The 18,739-nt window shown below is 34.7% G+C and overlaps 2 protein-coding genes across 4 annotated transcripts in view; both read left to right on the top strand.

Moving 5' to 3' along the window:
* Positions 1-18,739, top strand: part of NT5C3A (5'-nucleotidase, cytosolic IIIA) — a 39,160-nt gene that overhangs the window by 9,635 nt on the left and 10,786 nt on the right. Inside the window, exons 1-2 of one of the 3 annotated variants that reach the window (XM_043873478.1) lie at positions 8,712-10,087; positions 14,015-14,069. The exons of 1 other annotated variant lie outside the window; for it this stretch is intronic. In XM_043873478.1, coding sequence (XP_043729413.1) covers positions 14,034-14,069 — 36 coding nt within the window. In that variant the 5' untranslated portion in view covers positions 8,712-10,087; positions 14,015-14,033. Of the gene's footprint in view, positions 1-8,711; positions 10,088-14,014; positions 14,070-18,739 lie in introns of those variants that run through there. One more of the 3 variants, XM_043873480.1, reaches the window with a different exon arrangement.
* Positions 7,855-8,505, top strand: LOC122674878 (60S ribosomal protein L23a-like). The gene has a single exon (XM_043873481.1). The coding sequence runs from the start codon at positions 7,876-7,878 to the stop codon at positions 8,350-8,352; it is 477 nt and encodes a 158-aa protein (XP_043729416.1). The 5' UTR covers positions 7,855-7,875; the 3' UTR covers positions 8,353-8,505.

The raw sequence follows: 18,739 nt of genomic DNA on the forward strand, positions 1-18,739 counted from the left end.
ATTTCTAAATTACCTTTCTTGTTAATGCACTTTTATGTTTGTTTAATCTTTGTTGCTTTAACCTGAAGTGAAGCAGAAGGTACCACCCCACAATGTGCCATTTTGGCGTGTGCATTATTTGGCGTTGAAGGCAGTCAAGAAGCAGCTGACTCAAGAAAACCTTTTTACCTCCTCCTCACCTGCCTAAAAATTGAGGAAGGAGTCCTGTACCATGAGAGAGCTATTACCAAAGATCACAGTTTTCATCTGGGACATTTCCCTACATAGAGGGACAAATGTTTGCTCACCAAACGTTTGATCTTCCCCTCTTCCTGGGAATTGCCTTCCTCCCCTTTGAAGCCCCAAACCCCTGCCTTTTTCCCCTTAGCTCAGCATTGTATAATATATAAGCCTTGATCAATTGCCTGGCTGTCTTTGGGGCTCATATTTTTGTGAGGGCTCTTGTAGCTACAAAGTTAATTTTTTCTGTTAATCTTTCTAGTACAGGGGGATCTTGCAGAAACCTGGAAGGGTAGAGAGAAAATTATTTTTCCTCTCCTCCTAAAAACTATTAAGCTTTGAAATTTAAGCCAAGTAAGACAGTATTTTGCTGTTACAGATGTAAATGCCATTTGTCTCCTTTTTTCTGATATATGTTCTTCATTTTCAAGGTGTTAATAGGTTACAGAGTTGTTTAGCAGTTGGTTGGAGAGTTGCTCAATGTGTTTGGCAAGTTCCTGCTTGTAATTAGGTGGAAGTAGATGATCACAGGTTTAACATGATGTGGGTTCCTGCAAGATCCTTCCTGCCTCTATCTTGTTTGAAGACTTGTCATGGTACAGCCTTCTCATTTACCTTACCTCAGATGTCCTACTCGGAGTCTGGGTTCAAAGTAACACCATCAACAAAAATAATAATAGTTGTGTTATTATCCAGTCTTCCCCCATGAACAATTTGTCAGTTCATCTCAATTTCTCTCAGTCACACTTTTAGCGTTCAGAGGGAATGAGACACTTGATCAATTTTAATACAGGGAGATAGAAAAAACTTGAGAACCTAGCCAAGCTTTATAGCATAGTGAAATGTTACAAAGAAGAAACCCACTGAAGTTCCGTAAGAGAAAAAGGGACTACACCTTCATTAGAACTGGGAATTAATTAGAAACTGCGTTGCATTTGGCTTAGTCTGGCACTGTCTTGTTATCTTGTATATCCAGATAGTGCCAAACTATGTTTGCCACATGCTAGTTATTCAGTAAATGTTAATTCTTCTATCTTTTTCCTTCTATAAATAAACAAAGCTATTCTTTTCCCATCTTGATTTTAGACATGATGTTTTCATGTAGTATGTTCATACTAAGTAATGCATTTAAAAATTATCTCTAATTTTATTTGATAACAGTATTTTATTTGAGACCTCAGATTTGGAGATAAAAACTGAATGGTTTTATCTCATCATACATCTTTCTCAGAGTTAAAATTATTAAAAAGAAAGAGATATACAGCATTATGCCAAATTTTGAGCAACATTTTTTCTGCATTCCTGCTGTCATCTTTGTAGATGGTTCAGCTGGCCTGGGAAGCACACGTGGAGGATTGGCACATACCATCATGGCATTTTCAGTTAATTTCAGTATAATTGTACAAGAAGCATGAGTCCTTATAAAGGATAAAGCTACATGCATTTCACTCACTTTTGAGTCCCCTCCAGTGTACTTAAACAGCAAGCACAGATCTTGATCGTTAATAGATTTAATTAACTTAGGGGGTCTACACCATGTGTGGATCTCCAGTCATTTGATTCAGTTTTAGGGGAGTTTTGATGATTGACTCATGAATACCTGAATTATGATTAAGCTTTTTATAAGGAATTTCTCCATTTTTTAATTATTTACCTATTTTATACTTAATCTCCCATTGATTCTTCCTCTTTTTATTTCTGAGATAGTATATGCTGATATAAAATTAGTATATCTAGATGAGGGGGAAAAAAGTAATCTGCAATTTTCACCAACCAAAAAAACCTGTATTTTAGTAAATGTACTCCTTTCTCTTTCTATGCATATAACTGCTAAGTATCATTTTTCCCATGGGATCATACTATATAACATTGTTTTTTAAAAGATGATTCACTTGTTAATTTATTTCTTAATAACAAACTTACCCTTATTTTAATAACTATATTATATTACTTCGGTATTATATCATATATGAATATCATGAATTATTTAGCAAGTTGTTCATTGTTGAGCATTTAGCTTGTTTCTCATTTTCTGTTATGATAAATAATGGATCATTGAACATTCTTGTAGCATCTATGCATGTCCATGTCTGTTTGTTTAAATGGAGCAAAGCCTTTTGAATATGCTGCCAGGTTACCCTCTGGAAAGGTTGTACCAATTTATACTTTCACAAACAGTATATCCAAGTACCTAGCTCCATGTTTTCCTGGAGGTAGGTATCATTTTTTTCCTCATCTTTGCCAAATGATAGCTTTTTTTGAAAAATGTTTTTATTGCTTTTGAAGTTGAACTTTTAAAATAATTGACCATTTATTTTCTTCTTTGCTGAATCATCAGTTCTTTGTCTTGATTTGCAAGAATTTTTATAAAATGCTTTTGGCCACGAGAGTATGTTAGAAATACATTTTTCCAGGGTTTTTTTTTTTTTTTTAATTTCACTTCCATTTTTGAGGAGCTAAATATGACCCTCCTTTTCATACCTTTGGACTAATTCCTTATAGAATGTTTTGCTGACCTTAATTTGCACATAACTCCTCATTTACACATTATGACTTCATTTTACAGCCAGGGTAGGAAAATATAGCATATTGTTTAGTTTGTATAGCTTACTCACTAGTTTATCCTCCCAGTCATAGAATGAGGAAGGGTACTGCAGAAAAAATAGTAAAGTATTATGATTTTGTCCATAGAGAATTTTCATTTCACTTCATAAATATGACTTAACATGTACCGCCCATTGCTTCTACAGAGGTGTATAGTAACATTATATACACTTTCACTTTCTTTTATTTTGGAATATATAAGTTTTAAAAAATAATCTTTATTTTCTTCTAAGTATATTATTCATTACAGAAAATTTAGAAAATACCAAGGGTGTATAGTCATTTGTGACCCTGTCATTTCTCTTTGATAACTATTAATTGATTTTTGGAATATATTTGGTTCAGTCATGTTAGATGGTTATTATATTAAATTTAGTTTGTTACTGGTTTATTATTTAAACTTTTATATGTTTATTCAAAGTGAAATTAGGTATGTTTTCTCTTTTTGTCTCTTTTTGAGAGACTTTTGTCTTAGAGTTTTATACTAGTTAGTTCAGAAAAGAAATTGGATAGTTATTTCACGTGTTATAGTTTATCTAGCATGGAGCTATCTGTTAAAGTCTGAAAGAGCTCAAAAATACAAAACTGACCACAAAGCTTTTTAAAGGCCATTTTCTACCAAGCTTATGTTTATAAGTTCTAAGGAGCAAGTGTTCCACTGTTAGCTTTGGTTTGGTTTGGTTTGTTAAAGTATAGCTGACTTTAATGTGTTATTGTGTAATTAGTTTAACACATAAACTAACATGTTAGTTTCTGGTGTACAGCTAGATGATTCAGATATAATTTTATAGATATCCTTTTTCAGATTCTTTTTTGTTACAGTTAATTACAAGATACTGAATATAGTTCCCTGTGCTATACAGTAGGACCTTGTTTATTTTACACATAGTGGCTTTTCTGCTACTCCCAAACTTCTAATTTATCCCTTCTCCCATCCCTTTCTCCTTTGACAACCATAAGTTTGGTTTCTGTGTCACACATTTCATTATTGAATGTAATATGTATTATCAAGAGGCTTCCCAGGTGGTGCAGTGGTAAAGAATTTGCCTGCCAACACAGGAGACGCAGGTTTGATCCCTAGGCTGGGAAGATCCCCTGGAGTAGGAAAAAGCAGCCCACTCCAGTGTTCTTGCCTGGCAAATTCCATGGACAGAGGAGCCTGTGGGACTACAGTCCATGGCGTTGCAAAAGTCAGGCATGACTGAGCGACTGAGCACACACATGTTGTCAAAATTCTAAGATTAAGTTCTTTGGTTTGCTGTGTTGAGTTATTAACTATTGAAAGAAGTTTTGAAGGGGTTATATTTTATGTTTTCTTCTACTTACACACTTCTAAAAACTCAGGTTATCAACCACTGATATCATCCATTTAATTTTAAATAATTGTTTGTTATAACTTATTAGTTTATAAACTTGAATCTCTTTCAATAATTTTCTTCATTGTTTTCTTACCTTATTACTTTTTAAATGAGTTTGTTTAGCATAACTAAAAGAAAGGATAGTAAGTTCAGTCTTTGTATTCTCCTTTAGGTGTACTGGATATAATACACCAATAACAAAAACCATTAATGGCATAACTGTTTCTTACCACTTTTAATATAACCCATACCAAACTAGTAATCCCAAGCAATACTGTTTCCTTTCAACATATAGAATACCAACTGTGTGATGTGGAAAGAGTCCAAAATTAAAACAAAAGTTTTTCTTGCTGTTTTATTTCAGGCACAGAAATTTAGACATAATAAAACAGGCGCATCAATTTCAATGCTGAGCATCTTGAATAATTACTACTATTAATAGTACATTTGAGAGGAGAGGAAGGAAGAAAGACTTCCTTCATTTATGGTATTGTCTTACACCCAGTTTCTTGAACTTGACCTACTTATTACAACATAAATGTCATTTCCTCTAAAGGAGTTTACAGAATTTATTACTTTTTAAGTGAAAAAATAAAAAGATATAGACTATGTTCAAGAACTTCATTTGAGTTTCTGAAAATTAAGTTACTCAATCCTAGATTGTTGCATAGAGTTTTTAAGAAATGCATTGAGACCAGACCCATAGGTTTTCCTCAGTTTGTGTATATGTGTGAAAATTCATAAATGCAGCAATAAACTGTGCTGACAGTCACCAAATAGGATATGTTTTTGAAATTACTTTAAATGAGAAAAAACTTACAGGAAAATCTTTATTTACTGTTCATTTTCCCAGCATGTAATAGTTCATTATTTTCAGCTCTGTTTTTGCTCATTAAATATTTTAAACCATATTCATATAAACATCTATATCATTTATTTCAGTTTTATTTTGACAGTCACACTGTTGAAGTTAGTTGAATTTTTTTTTTCAGAGAAGTTTTGATAGAAGTCAGATGCCTAGACAGGCGTTTTGCATGTTTAAAAAAATGGTCTTGCTGTTTACATCATACAACAATTAGCAGGAACAAGTTTTGCAAGAGTCCTTATAGAAAGCATTACATCTCATCTATGGATTGTCTTCCTTATATGACTTTATTGCTTGGTTTGGAATAACTTCCTAGGGTGTCACAGTCAAGTTCAGGTTGAAGTTTAAAATTACATTACATAGAGGAATGATAATTGGATTATGATAAACTGTAGTTAAGTCATAGGCTGGATTATTGAGAAATAACTGTATACCACAAGTTTTATGTGGGATTATGAAGTGGTTTTTTTCATATGCAACTGTTAATTAATGCAATACCTTTATTCTCTTTACTCCCTGACCAAAGATTAAAAACAAAATCAATTAATAAGTTATTAAGATTTAAATGGATAGATTTTCTCTGGACTTTGTTTTTTTATTATTTCAAAACTTTTGATGGCGAAGTATGAAGTGATCATTTTTAGCTTTTCAAGTTAATTGAAAATTGACAACATCTAAACATTGTAACAAGTTATTCAGAAGTACAAATGAATATCCCTTTCTATAGTGATAAAGACAGCCAGTTTCAGTGTTATAAGGAGAGAAAAATCTGCCAAATATTTGACTCCCGCATGATTCTTTGCTCTTTGGTATATCAGTTTCAGGTTTAGAGTTTCATTAGGAGTGGTATGAGTAATTACTGTTTCTATGACAGTGAATAAAGAAACTCCCAGGCAACAAGGCCCAGTCATTGTGTCCAGAGATGAAAGTCCACTATGTGCTGTTAAAAGAGTCTGCCTTTATGACTTCTATATGATTTCTTCCTGGATCTGTTAAATCTCCTCTCAAAAAAAAAAAAAAAAAAGATCCTAGAGCTATTTGAAACAAAATTCATTTTCTTTCATTCAGTATTTTGCATCTGTCCTTCTTCCTTTTTCCTGGCAATTTTCAAAACATTGTTCTTATTGATACACATCTTTAGTCCTCTAATGTAAGTGTTATGCTTATATTATTGCCTAGAAACAGTGCTGATGTAGTAAGGAAAAAGAGTCTTCCAGCTCATGTATGTAAGTAATAAGTGACTTCTCCCAGACCTTAGATTCCTTATCTATAATGAAAAGGGAAGTATTATCTTTCTCTTAGGGTTTTACTGATTAAATTACACAGGCATACCTCGTTTTACTGCACTTTACATATTGCCTTTTTTACAAATTCAAGGTTTGTGGCAATTCTGCATCAAGCAAGTCTGTTGGCACCATTTTCCCAAAAACATTTACTCACTTTGTGTCTCACATTTTGGTAATTCTTGCAGTGTTTCAAACTTTTTCATTGTTACCATATCTGTTGTGGTCTGTAATCAGGGATCTTTGATGTTACTATTGCAAAAAAATTCTGATTTGGCTGGAGGCTCAGGTGATTAGCACTTTTTAGCAGTAAATTATTTTTAAATTAAGGTATATAAATTGTTTTTTTAGACATAGATGGACACCTCACCAGACACACATTCCCATCCCGATGGCATATACTCACTTACTGGATGGAATTCAAAGGCAGACATTATCTCCTACATATGGTCAGGAATCAATACTCATATTTCGTCTCTTCTCTACTCTCCTTAGAGTAACAGGACAGAGCACCATCAGAGCCAAAGCCTTCTATCTCTCAGAGACCAAAATACCCCTCTTGATAAGAAACTAGCCGTCTTGGTTCTCATGCTGTGTTTTGTTTTGTTTTAGGGTCAACTGGCTGAATTCTCTGCTTTAGAAATATTCTTCAAAATAATCAATCCGTGTGATGTTGACTGGTTCTGATTTTTTTTTAAACTTTCTTTTCTGATTATGGACATGATTGGTTCGACTACTATAACATTTTAATAAGCCATTTTCCCCCAAGGAACTCACTTGTTTTATATAGCTCAGAAGATAAAAATGGCCCTTTACTCCCATTACTGATACTGTCTTATGTGTTCTACTTTAGATTTTCCTGTGCTTATTTAAAGATTTTCCCCCCAAAATTGGACTCTGGCTATCGATACTCTCATAACTCCTTTCACTCAATAATAGATCATGCATATCTCAGTATATCTGTAAATATTGATCTCACAGAGCAGTACTGTATGTTGATTTACAGGCATGGATTCTGAAGTCACAGAAACCTGAGTTTGAATCCATTTCTGCCATTTGCCAACTATGAGGATAATAGTAGCACACACCTCCTCGGGTTATAAGATGAGATGAGACGAGGTACGTCAAGTGCTTAAAAGTGTCTGGCACTCAGTAAACATACAGTAGATTGTAACTGTTTATAGTAATCATCTTTGAGAACTGTAAAATTTTTATGTGTATTCCACAATTTATTCACCTCCCTTGTGTCAATAAACATTTAGATACTGGGCATTTAGGGTGTTTACAGTTTCCCAGTATCATCAAGTAACTCTGCCATACACATCCTTACAACTAAATCTTCATACACTGCCCTATTTCCTTAGGGTAAAGTCCTTAGGACATAAAATTGGTCTGTCAAAGGGAATGTGTATTTCTAAAGCTTTTAATAGTATTTCTAAATTCCCCTCCTAAAAGGTTGTGGAACTCCAGCTCCACCATTTTTTATTGTTTTCTTTAGATATGATTCATCTGGAGTGATCTTTTAAAAAGATATCTTTAGCTTTTCATGAAGATGGCGCCGAAGGCGAAGAAGGAAGCCCCTGCCCCTCCTAAAGCTGAAGCCAAAGCAAAGGCTTTGAAGGCCAAGAAAGCAGTGTTGAAAGGTGTCCACAGCCACAAGAAAAAGAAGATCCGGACGTCACCCACCTTCCGGCGGCCCAAAACACTGCGGCTCAGGAGGCAGCCCAAATATCCTCGGAAGAGCGCCCCCAGGAGAAACAAACTTGACCACTATGCCATCATCAAATTCCCCCTCACCACCGAGTCAGCCATGAAGAAAATAGAAGACAACACCACACTGGTATTCATTGTGGATGTCAAGGCCAACAAGCACCAAATTAAACAGGCTGTGAAGAAGCTCTATGACATTGACGTGGCTAAGGTCAATACTCTGATCAGGCCTGATGGAGAGAAGAAGGCATATGTCCGACTGGCTCCTGACTATGATGCTTTGGATGTTGCCAACAAAATTGGGATCATCTAAACTGAGTCCAGCTGGCTAATTCCAAATATGAAAGTTTTCACTATGTTAAAAAAAAAAAAAAAGATATCTTTAAAATTCTTGTCAGTGCTAACCATTTTAATATATTAAAGGACAGTTTAGTCAACACATTCATACACAGCACAGAGGTGTTTTCAAAATGGATCACCTAGTTGCCCTTAAGCCTCCATTGTTGTTGGGTAGTCACTTAAGTCGTGTCTGACTCCTGCAGCCACTTGGACTGGAGCCCACTAGGCTCCTCCGTCCATGGGATTTCCCAGACAAGAATAGTGGCGTGGGTTGCCATTTCCTTCTCCAGGGGATCTTCCTGACCCAGGGATCAAACCTGTGTCTTCTGCATTGACAGGTGGGATCTCTACCACTGAGCGATCAGGGAAGTCCTGAGCCTCCATTACTAGAATATAAAAGATTTTCCTCTAAGAGGAATATTATGTTGTCAGTCTTCTCATCTTATTAAAATAAGGTAGTAATGCCAAATTTTTAACATTTGGTAGATACCAAGTTTGGGTAATTTGTTAGTGGCCTTTTTTAAAAACAACTTTTAAATTTTTTGTATCATTTGTAGCACAGAGTGCTACTTCACAAAGTCTGATTACTGAAATGTTATGTTGATTCAGTTTGCTTTGAGTATAGACAAGAAAAGGCTAGTATACAAATTTATTTACATGAGTGTAGCGTAGCCCTGTTCCTCATGATAAAGCTTCCCAGAGCCAGTAACGTAACTTATCTATCAGGCCCTGCCACATGGTATTAGCATATTTAATCCTACGACTTAGGTTAAAAACAAGACTGATTTCTCTTTAAAGGTTAAAAATATTTACCTTCACAACAGTTTGCTTTCATCTCCAGCAGGAAGGGAGCTTTTTCAGTTTTTTAACCATAAAAATTAATTTTCAATCTGTTCAGATTTTTTAATAGATCCGTGCATGGTCTTGTTGAAATTTAGAGTGTAGGAAAATATGAAGAAACACATAAAAATCACTTTAAATCCCACTACCCTGCAATGAAGATTGTTAACAACTTACCACACTTTAATGCAAATATTGTTTTTCACATTACATGAGCTAATCTTTTTAAAGCTGTAAAATACACATGACAGAGTTTACCATTTTACCTATTTTTACGTGTACAGTTCAGTGGCATTAAGCGTGTTGACATTGTTATGAAACCACCACCACTGCTGCCATCCATCTCCAGAACACTTCATCTTCCAAACTGAAACTCTGTACCTGTTGAGCAATAGCTCCCCGCTCTCCCCTCCCCCCAGCCCTGGCAAAGAGGACCTGGTCTTTTTCACCTTGTATTAAAATATCATATTCGTACGGAGAAGTACACACACGGCAAGTGAGCTGACAACTGAATCACATAATGAGGAAGAGGGTGTTTTCAAGTGTGAAAACTATTGAGGTTCCTCTTTTCTTTGCAGAGCAAGTTAGCAGTGCTCTAATAGTACAGATTTACCTTCTCTTCCTTAACTGCCACATTGTTTTCTCTGATCCTGTTCTTTAGACTGGCTGGTGACGAGTGCAGAGCTAGCAAGCCTGTCACCAGAGCATAATAAAGCCCTGTGTGGTGACGCGTCACAGGGCCGATTTTGCATGGAGCGTGTTAGCCGAGGCTGCTGGGACCGCCCCCGGCTGCACCTTGCGCTATATTAGTGCTCCTCAGACAGGAAGAATTTTCTTTCGCTGCTGTAGCTTGTCCGGTTACCTTCAGGGTAAGTTCACATAAACAGTGAGTTTCTCTTGTTGAACTTCATCTGATTCTTAACTTGATTCTGTGTCTTCTTGAAATCTTAGGCATTTAAAAATCCAAATTAAGTAAATTAAAATAGAATGATCCTGTGTAACACAAAACATCTTTATAGTTTGCAAAGATATGAATATGGAAAACCTTGCAGTGTCTTGGGTCTCAGAAATGCTAATTTGTAGGATCTAATTTTAAGAGCTTTTTGTTTCACACGTAGATGTTAAGAAAAAGCCATGTACCCTCAGAAATCTCTTTTCAGGGGGAAGAAAAAATCCAATCTTGTTGTTCATTTAGTTGTTGTGTGACTCAGTTTTGCTGATAGCCACATGATTTGTGTACCTAGGGTTAGGAACTTTTTATTATTGCTAATAATAAAGACAATTAATTTTTATTTTGTGCCTGTAAGCTTTATCCAGGATATCATGGAATGGATTTATAATAGTTATGTTTTATAAATTGATAAAAGCTGGATTACTGTCTGAAAGGATTATAAAACACCGTATGATGAAAATTAAGATTCAAACATACACATTACCATCGATTCAAACATATGTATTACTAAACAACCTAGAATGGTGTGGTTAACTGAGATTTAAATAATTGAATTTGCCTTATTTTTTATAGTTAACTAATGCAGCAGATCATTTCTTAAAGGTAGTTTACTTGGTTTTTATTGGCAGCCTGTATCCAAGCCCTACACCTCTGGATATTGTTTACTACCTATGCTGTTGTTGTAGGACAAATTGAAGGACAGAGTAACTCAAGAGTATTCTGAGGGTAATCAGTATAAATTACCTATTTTCCCTGTGCCTTGGTTTTCTTATCTTGAAAAACAGTATTAGGCAGTAGGGCAGAGGAGGTGTGGAGGGTAGATGAAGACATTCTAAGCTCTGAGATTGTGGATTTTCATAAGTATCTATAAAATTCTGAGAAGCCACGTTTTGCCATTTAAGAAAATTGGCATAAATTTCCAATTTTTAAATAACCTTTGAAATCTGTTTTCTTCTACCACCTTCTTCTCCTCTCCCACCTTTTGCTATTCAGTTTCATTTTTATTTTATGTTTGTATCAAGAGACAGTTTCACTTTCCAGTTTTTACTTTTTATTGTTGCTATTTTTTTACTTCTGCCTTGAAAATCTAATCAGGGAGAATTCTTTAAATACCCTCCAAGAAACTGATTTTATAATGTTTTACAAATAATGAATTTATAGCTCGATCTTCCATGTGCTGATCACCCTAAGTGTTATTATTAAAAACCCAAGCTTAGGACAAGTAATGTATGTTGCCAGAGATAATGCAGTAAGATTTTTAGGACTCTTGCTGATACCCTGTCCATATTGTAGTAATACATACCTTAATATAAGTAGTATACAGTTTATCATTCAAAATTTCATTACTTTATTGTAGTTTAAATGTTTCTGAAAGTAGCATACTTAAAGCAGAAATCACAGCTTTTTAAGCTAATAATATCAATAAATTTTAATATTTTTTCACTTTCCTATAAGACAGTCAAAAGGGCCTTTAAAAGTATTCAATTTGCATTCAGATAGATACTTTAAAACTGTATAAAGGCAAATCAAATTTTTCACTTGATACAGAAATTTTCATTGATTTATAAATAATTTCAAGGGGTAAAGATAATCATCTCAGAGTGAAATACCACAATAGCTAAAACTTGTCAGTTCTCAAGTTTATGCTATTCAAGTGAAGTTCTTCTTACCTCTCGCTTCAGTCTTTAGCCTTGTCCTACATATTCCTTGTAACGAACACTGTTACAGTAGAGACCTTAAACTCATAGCAAAAGAACACAAAGTAATTTTTTTTCCAGTATCCACATTTTCCAGTCCACATTTAAAGATTCCAAATACTTTGAAACTTCAAAACTTTCTTAGGAGTTCATAGTTCAAGGGTAATATTTTCTATATTTGAACAAGTCTTCTGCACTCGATTTGTTTTTTCCAGCAACTCTTCTCTTGAAGCATCTGCAACAGATGACTGCTGGCAAAGTAAGCCAGAACTTTATATACCAAGTATAGGTTTACAAGCCTATTGGTTTAAAAATACTCTGCCCTATTTTTCAGTGTCTTAGAGTACTGCCAGAATGCTGACATTTATACCTTAGTCGGTACACTTCTGTAATGAGAGTGATTTTTCTATTAGGACTATAGTATCACTTGTGTGAGATTATCTTTGAATAAGAATAAATTCTGAAAAAAAAAAAAAAGAATAAATTCTGGTCAGATTGCCATTGAGGACTAGGAAGAATGAAATATTGTCACTTGAGATTTATGTAGTATCTAGTAAGCTATTTAGGTTTGCTTAGTCCTAAAGTTGGCCTTTTTACTTATTATCAAATCAAATTTCTGATCACTCTTTGTTTAATTTGTATTTTGCTTAAATAAAATTAATGGAGGTCATGAGAAAGATGATTAACTTTCTTACCTACTGACACTGGCTTTTTTTTTTTTTCCCTTTCCTTTTCTGCTGAACATGAATGAAAGCTCCAAAAAGAGCCATAGTTGAGGATGGAGAGTGGAGAGGAATTGGGTCTGCTGGGCTACACCTAACCAAAGATTTTAGATTCCCAGATAGTAAAATGTATTCTTCACTGCTTGAATTGTTTCTTTTAGGTTTTTCAAATGTGTCAGAATATGTGATTTTTTTTTTAAAGCTTCACTGTACTTTTTCACATTCTCTTTCTTTTTTTTCAAGCTAATAAAATGGTTTTATTTAAATAGTGCCTTCTGAGAAACCTAGAAACCCTTTTCAGATATTAAACATTGAAGAAAAGCCATAAGCATTTCATAGTTTATAGTTTGGATTCCCTAAATGAAGAAACAGACTTGCTAGGCAATTTCAATGACAATATTTTTCACATGTGAAAAAATGGAGGTATCCTACTATTTAAATATTGTTTATCAACTCTAAGATGCCATCAATTATAAGATCATCGACTTACTAGCAGCCCTTCTGAGAGGGGTGGGAAACACTTTTTCAAGTAAGATATTTCCCAATTTTATGTACTTTAAGTGGAATAGGGAAAGGGTTTTAGAATTTGAGAATTTTTTTATATCTGCTACACATGTTTTAATTATAAAGAACATTCATCTAATGTTCAACTTCTGTTACCAGAGTCTAAGAAAAAGTCAGTTTTTTCCTCTCAGCTAACTTACCCTGTTTAAATAGTGCTTTCATTATAAAATTTTGCTTACCTAGAATAAAGAAAGTAGAGTCATTTGAGGAGCAAAAATAAATAATTTTCCTTAAGATTTATACTGCAAAAATGAAACTTAGTATAATAAGATGTCTTACCCAAAACCCTTAAATGATCATTCAGTTAAACACTATCACTTAACCTATTTTGTGCCAGATACTATGCTAGATTCAAACACAAGTCAAATCTTAGTCACAGCTTTTCACAAAATTAAAGATTTTAATATGAAAAAGTTGAAGAATAAATCTGACTTCTGTGGATTATGTTTCTCCTTACATTCTGTTTGTATATTTCTTCACTGATTCAGGATTAATAATGCATGATTTTCCCACAAACTTCATCCTTACATGTAGAGAAGATGTTGATAAAGTGCTCATGCAATAAAACATTTTTTTCCAAATATATACTTCACTTTAACTCTTTATTCAAATCTTATTAAACCATATAAGTTCTTATAGGAGAGCTGCAAGTTCTCCGTACAAAATTTTTAGTCCAAAATTTTGTGAGATAGAGTAAAATCTTTGCTGAGCTTCTTAGGAAAGAAAAAAGCTGTCTTCAGTAACTTAGTATTTCAGTCAAACCAAAAGTGTATTAACATACAGGAAGAGCCTGAAATGTCTGTGTGTCACATGTACCTTTTTTCTCTCTCTTTTACTGTGACATCACCTGGGAAAATCCAGAAGATTGGATAATCAAGAAATGCTTAATCAAGACTCTGCTGTACATGTGAAAATGGTGGGTATGACTGTTTCCAGTTCTATTAATGGTGAATCTGCACCACTCTTACCTCTGTCTTTTTTTTTTTTTTTGAAGGCAATATAGTTTTATTATTTTAAAATATCAATATATGTCTTGCAAAGAGCTGCTAAAAGCTATTTTTTTGGCATGTGACTTTGTTTTTTCATTAATGTATTCTGTAGATAAGGAAAATACCATCCTTAAAACTTAAATATATGCCCTGTTGTACAGAATTCAAGCGAAGACAGCTTAATATATATACACATAAGTAATTACAGATATGTACATGTACATGGGTTAGTATACATATACATATATTTCCTAGCTCTGTTTGCTTACCTCTGTCTTTAATCAGATAATTAATTAAGGGACTGTAACTTTACACAGACCTTTATTCACAATGTTAGACACGCAACAGAACTTCAAATACTTGTTGAATTTCCTTGCAATTTTTTTTGCTTGAAATATAATGTGCATTAAAATGTTTTTCAGCAGATAAAATGATTACCCCATTCCTTTTTTGTGCTAAATTTTCCTTGCTCAGTAACAGCACAGTTACATCATACAACATGAGATCTTTTATCTTAGGCCTCTGAATTAAAATGACGAGCATTTAACTAATTTTTAAAAACTTTTTGAACAGCAGTAGCTTTCATTGCATTATACACATTAGGATGAGGTAGGGAAAATATAGGCTTTGGCTTCAGAAGTGGCTTCAGATCTTAACTCAGTCCTTATTAGCAGTGACATCCTTGAATGCAGGCAACCATCTCACCTTTAAGAAATGCACATGAAATCACCAGTCTCCTGTTGTCCTTATTCGTATCTTTTCCCAGCTTTATTAAGATGTAATTAACCAATAAAATTATAAGCTACTTAAAGTGTCCAATGTGATTATTTGATATGAGTATACATTGTGAAAGTTTACCCCCTTTAGTTACCATGTCCATGACCTCACAAACATACCTTTTTTTTTTGGAGAATATTTGAGTTCTACCTTTGGAGTAAATTTCAATTATATAATAGTAATAATCACCATGTTATACATTATATCCTTTGACCTTATTCATCTTATAATTGAAATGTCCTCATGCATATTTAATGAAAAGGTATATATATAAAGCACTTAAAAGCACATGGTAAGCACCCAGTGAACGTCAGTCTCCTCTATTATTGTTTTATGTAAGTAGGATTTATTTGTAAATGTGGGGGAAATTATGTCCATCTTTATTCAGTCACAAAATTTTAAAAATCACTATTTCTTTCTCTCTTTTAAAGAGGGCAGCTGCCCCATGATCTCTTTCTTATTTTCTCTTTCTGTTCTTTTTGTTCTTCCTTTTCTCTATTTTTTCATGCTTTTTCTTTCTAATTTTCTTTTTCTGGTTTGAACCTATAAACCAGAACTTGGCATGCAAGCAGCTTTGTGTCACCATTAGTAAATCTCTTGTTTCATTTAACTTTCCTCATCCAGTGTGTGATGGGAGGTTAAAATTTACTCAGAGTGCTGATAAAGCTTGTCAGCAGTGTACTTAGAGCTCTTAGGATGAAGCGTATGAAATTGCTGATTCTTTAATACATGAAATAACAGTCCAATGTTGGCAGTTTTATATGGTTCAATCTAATACTTGAACATGACCTTTGCATCCATTGCATGATTGGTATTTGATTTATTGATACTGAGCATAAATATCTCTGAATTAAGTCAGTCTAAACTCATTTTCTTGCTTGAGTTGATTTTGTTTTTTTCCGAAAATGAATACAAGTGATATAAAAAATCCTACCATATAATTTGTTGTTACCAGGGTCTACCATGTGTCTCCTTAAGAAGCAAGTTGCAGTGTAGTTGGGGCTTCCCTGATAACCTTCCCTGATACCAGCTCAGCTGGTAAAGAATCCACCTGCAGTGCAGGAGACCCCCGTTCGATTCCTGGGTCAGAAGATCCCCTGGAGGAGGGCATGGCAGCCCACTCCAGTGTTCTTGCCTGGAGAACCCCATGGACAGAGGAGCCTGGCGGGCTACGGCCCGTGGGGCCGCAGAGTGGGACACAAGTGAGAGGCTAAGCACAGCCCAGCCCAGCCCAGCAATGTGGCCAACTTACAAAAGCGCTGTGGAAGGAAGACAAGCCTTTGAGATGACACATGTTTAAATAATTTTTATTATAGTCTGTATAATTTTTACCTTTGGTGTGCTCTTCTAAAAAATTGATAACATCTTTTTAAGTTGCCAGCTGTACCCTCAAGTTCTAGAAAAACAGAGCTATTCATCCTTTTCCCACATTAGACCCTGTACTTTGACTCCTCCCCAGTCTCAGCACACCCAAATCCTGCTTCTCTCCAGAAGCCCAGCTCCATGGGTCTCCCTCCTTTGACCCCAGCAGAAGTAACCTTAGTTTCTCCTGTTTCTCTTGTATTGTATATGGACATCTTGACAATGTTTGTATTATTTGGATTACTTGTGTTACAATCCATGGTAGAGAAGATGCATTTGAGTATAAGATGTATATCTTACTCAAACTTCTGTATCTCTTACAGGGTTGCTTAAGAGAGTGCCTTACACTTAATGACTGTATGGTAAATGAAGCAAAGAATCTCGCCTACACTACTTTAATGTGGAGACAGGCTAGGCAGGAGAGATGGCTATCAGTCAAATTTAGCAGTGCTTAATCTTCAAAATAAAGCAAGAATCATCTAGGTGTGTCAGTGAAAAAAATGTACCAGTCTGCATAGGTGGCTTTAAAAATCTATACTTTTTATGTCATCACACAAAAATTGTACTGCCCACTCCTTTGTACCCGTAATAAAGACTTCTGTTTGTACCATATTTGACCATTGGAAAACAAACGAAAAATATTTCCACTGAGAGCTTCAGACAGAGGTTCTTAAGTAATTCAAACTCATTCTTATGTGAGCTATGATTAGAAATACACAGGTAGACGTCATTAGGACAGTTCTGTGACTACCAGGCAGTATATTGTCTCAGTGTAGCCACAAGATAATATCAAATAATCTAATCAAATAATCACATTATTTGTTCACAAATACTGTAAACAAAACTGTATAACTTTGAAATCAATTTCTTTAGAAATCATGCCTTCTGAATGTGGAAGTAGACTAGTAATTAGGAGTTCATTTCATCTGTACAAGTACAGTATATTTAAGATTAGCCAGAATAAGTACATTTTAGGTTTTCCTTAGTTATCTTTAGCACTGATTCAGCTTAGGCTCTTGTCAGCCAGGATACCCTGATTCTTGTCAGGAAAGCTTTGCTCCTTCCCCAGCATTTTATATTATGACCTTATAAAATGAATTTGTTTTCTTTTGCTCATAAATGATGGAAATTTTTAGTCCCTTATTTATTTTTCATAGCATTGTATTATAATCAAACTGGGACGTTTTCAAGCAATTTAAATAACTTGCCCTTAAAATTTCAAGTATCATTATTTTATGTACCACCAAACAGGTGGGTGTATTGTGTCCAAGAGGACTATGAGGGAGGGATTTGAGGGGGTAACAGAAGTATGTGACATGTGATGAAGTGCATACTCCTGTAGTCTGCTTCATAATGTTCTGATACTCTGATATTCATTGATACATTTCATACAGTAAATTCCATTTCTTAGGCTGTATTCTAAAATATTTGAGTAAAATGTCTAAATGTCTAATGTCTCAAGTTTTTGAGACGTATTCATCATATACTTCAGTAATATTATATGTGTACTGTGAAAAGGGGAGATATGGTATTTTACTGTATAATCCAAGGCAAATATAATTTTTATATTTCTTACACCTGTGTCCTCACCCCTCTTGTGTTCTCTGGAAACAGTAGCTGCCCTTTCATCTGTCTTTATCACTCTTATTTCACTGTGGTACTGTTTGGGTGTTCACTACTACTGAAAATGAATGGTTATATGTTGTGCAGAAGCAGGAATATGAACGCTTCTCGCCACTGGTTCTCTTTATTTTCACTGTAAAATAAACCAATCTAATAGTTGATAGCCTAGCAGAAACCAGCCTAATTAGAAGTCCTGTTTAAATATGGCTATTTAAAATCAAATGTATTGTAGGATGTGATTTGCTTGAGGCAGGACATATTCCTTAGTATGGACACGCTAAAACAAAATGTCTCATTTTTTTGGTGAAAATAGAGTAAGTGACATATACCCTCTGTTGCTTTCAGTAATGGGTTAGTTATTGAATAAAGCATATGCTGTTTATTATGCATCTGCCAGTTAAGGCAGATGTAAGAGCAGAATTTGATTAGGGGATCAATTTACTTGCTAAGGTATTTGTAAGGGAGCATCAGAAGTGACAGCAGTAATTGCTAAAATTCAACAGGAAAACAGTATGAGCATCGTATCCCTAGCTTCTTATGTCTGACAAAGTAGACACATGGTAAGTATTTATAAAACAAATGAGTGGGTGTTAGTGAATGAAAAAAAAGGAATATAGGAGCAAGTGCCTACTGATTTTTCTCATCTGTTTGAAAAATCACAATAAAATAAATAGTGATTTAGTTCAGTTCAGCTCAGTCGCTCAGTCGTGTCCAAGTCTTTGCAGCCTCATGAACTGCAGCACACCAGGCTTCCCTTGTCCATCACCAGCTCCCGGAGCTTGCTCAGACTCACGTCCATCGAGGCGGTGATGCCATCTAACCATTTCATCCTCTG

The sequence above is a fragment of the Cervus elaphus genome, chromosome 18, assembly GCF_910594005.1.
Source record: "Cervus elaphus chromosome 18, mCerEla1.1, whole genome shotgun sequence".
NCBI classification, from domain to species: Eukaryota; Metazoa; Chordata; class Mammalia; order Artiodactyla; family Cervidae; genus Cervus; species Cervus elaphus.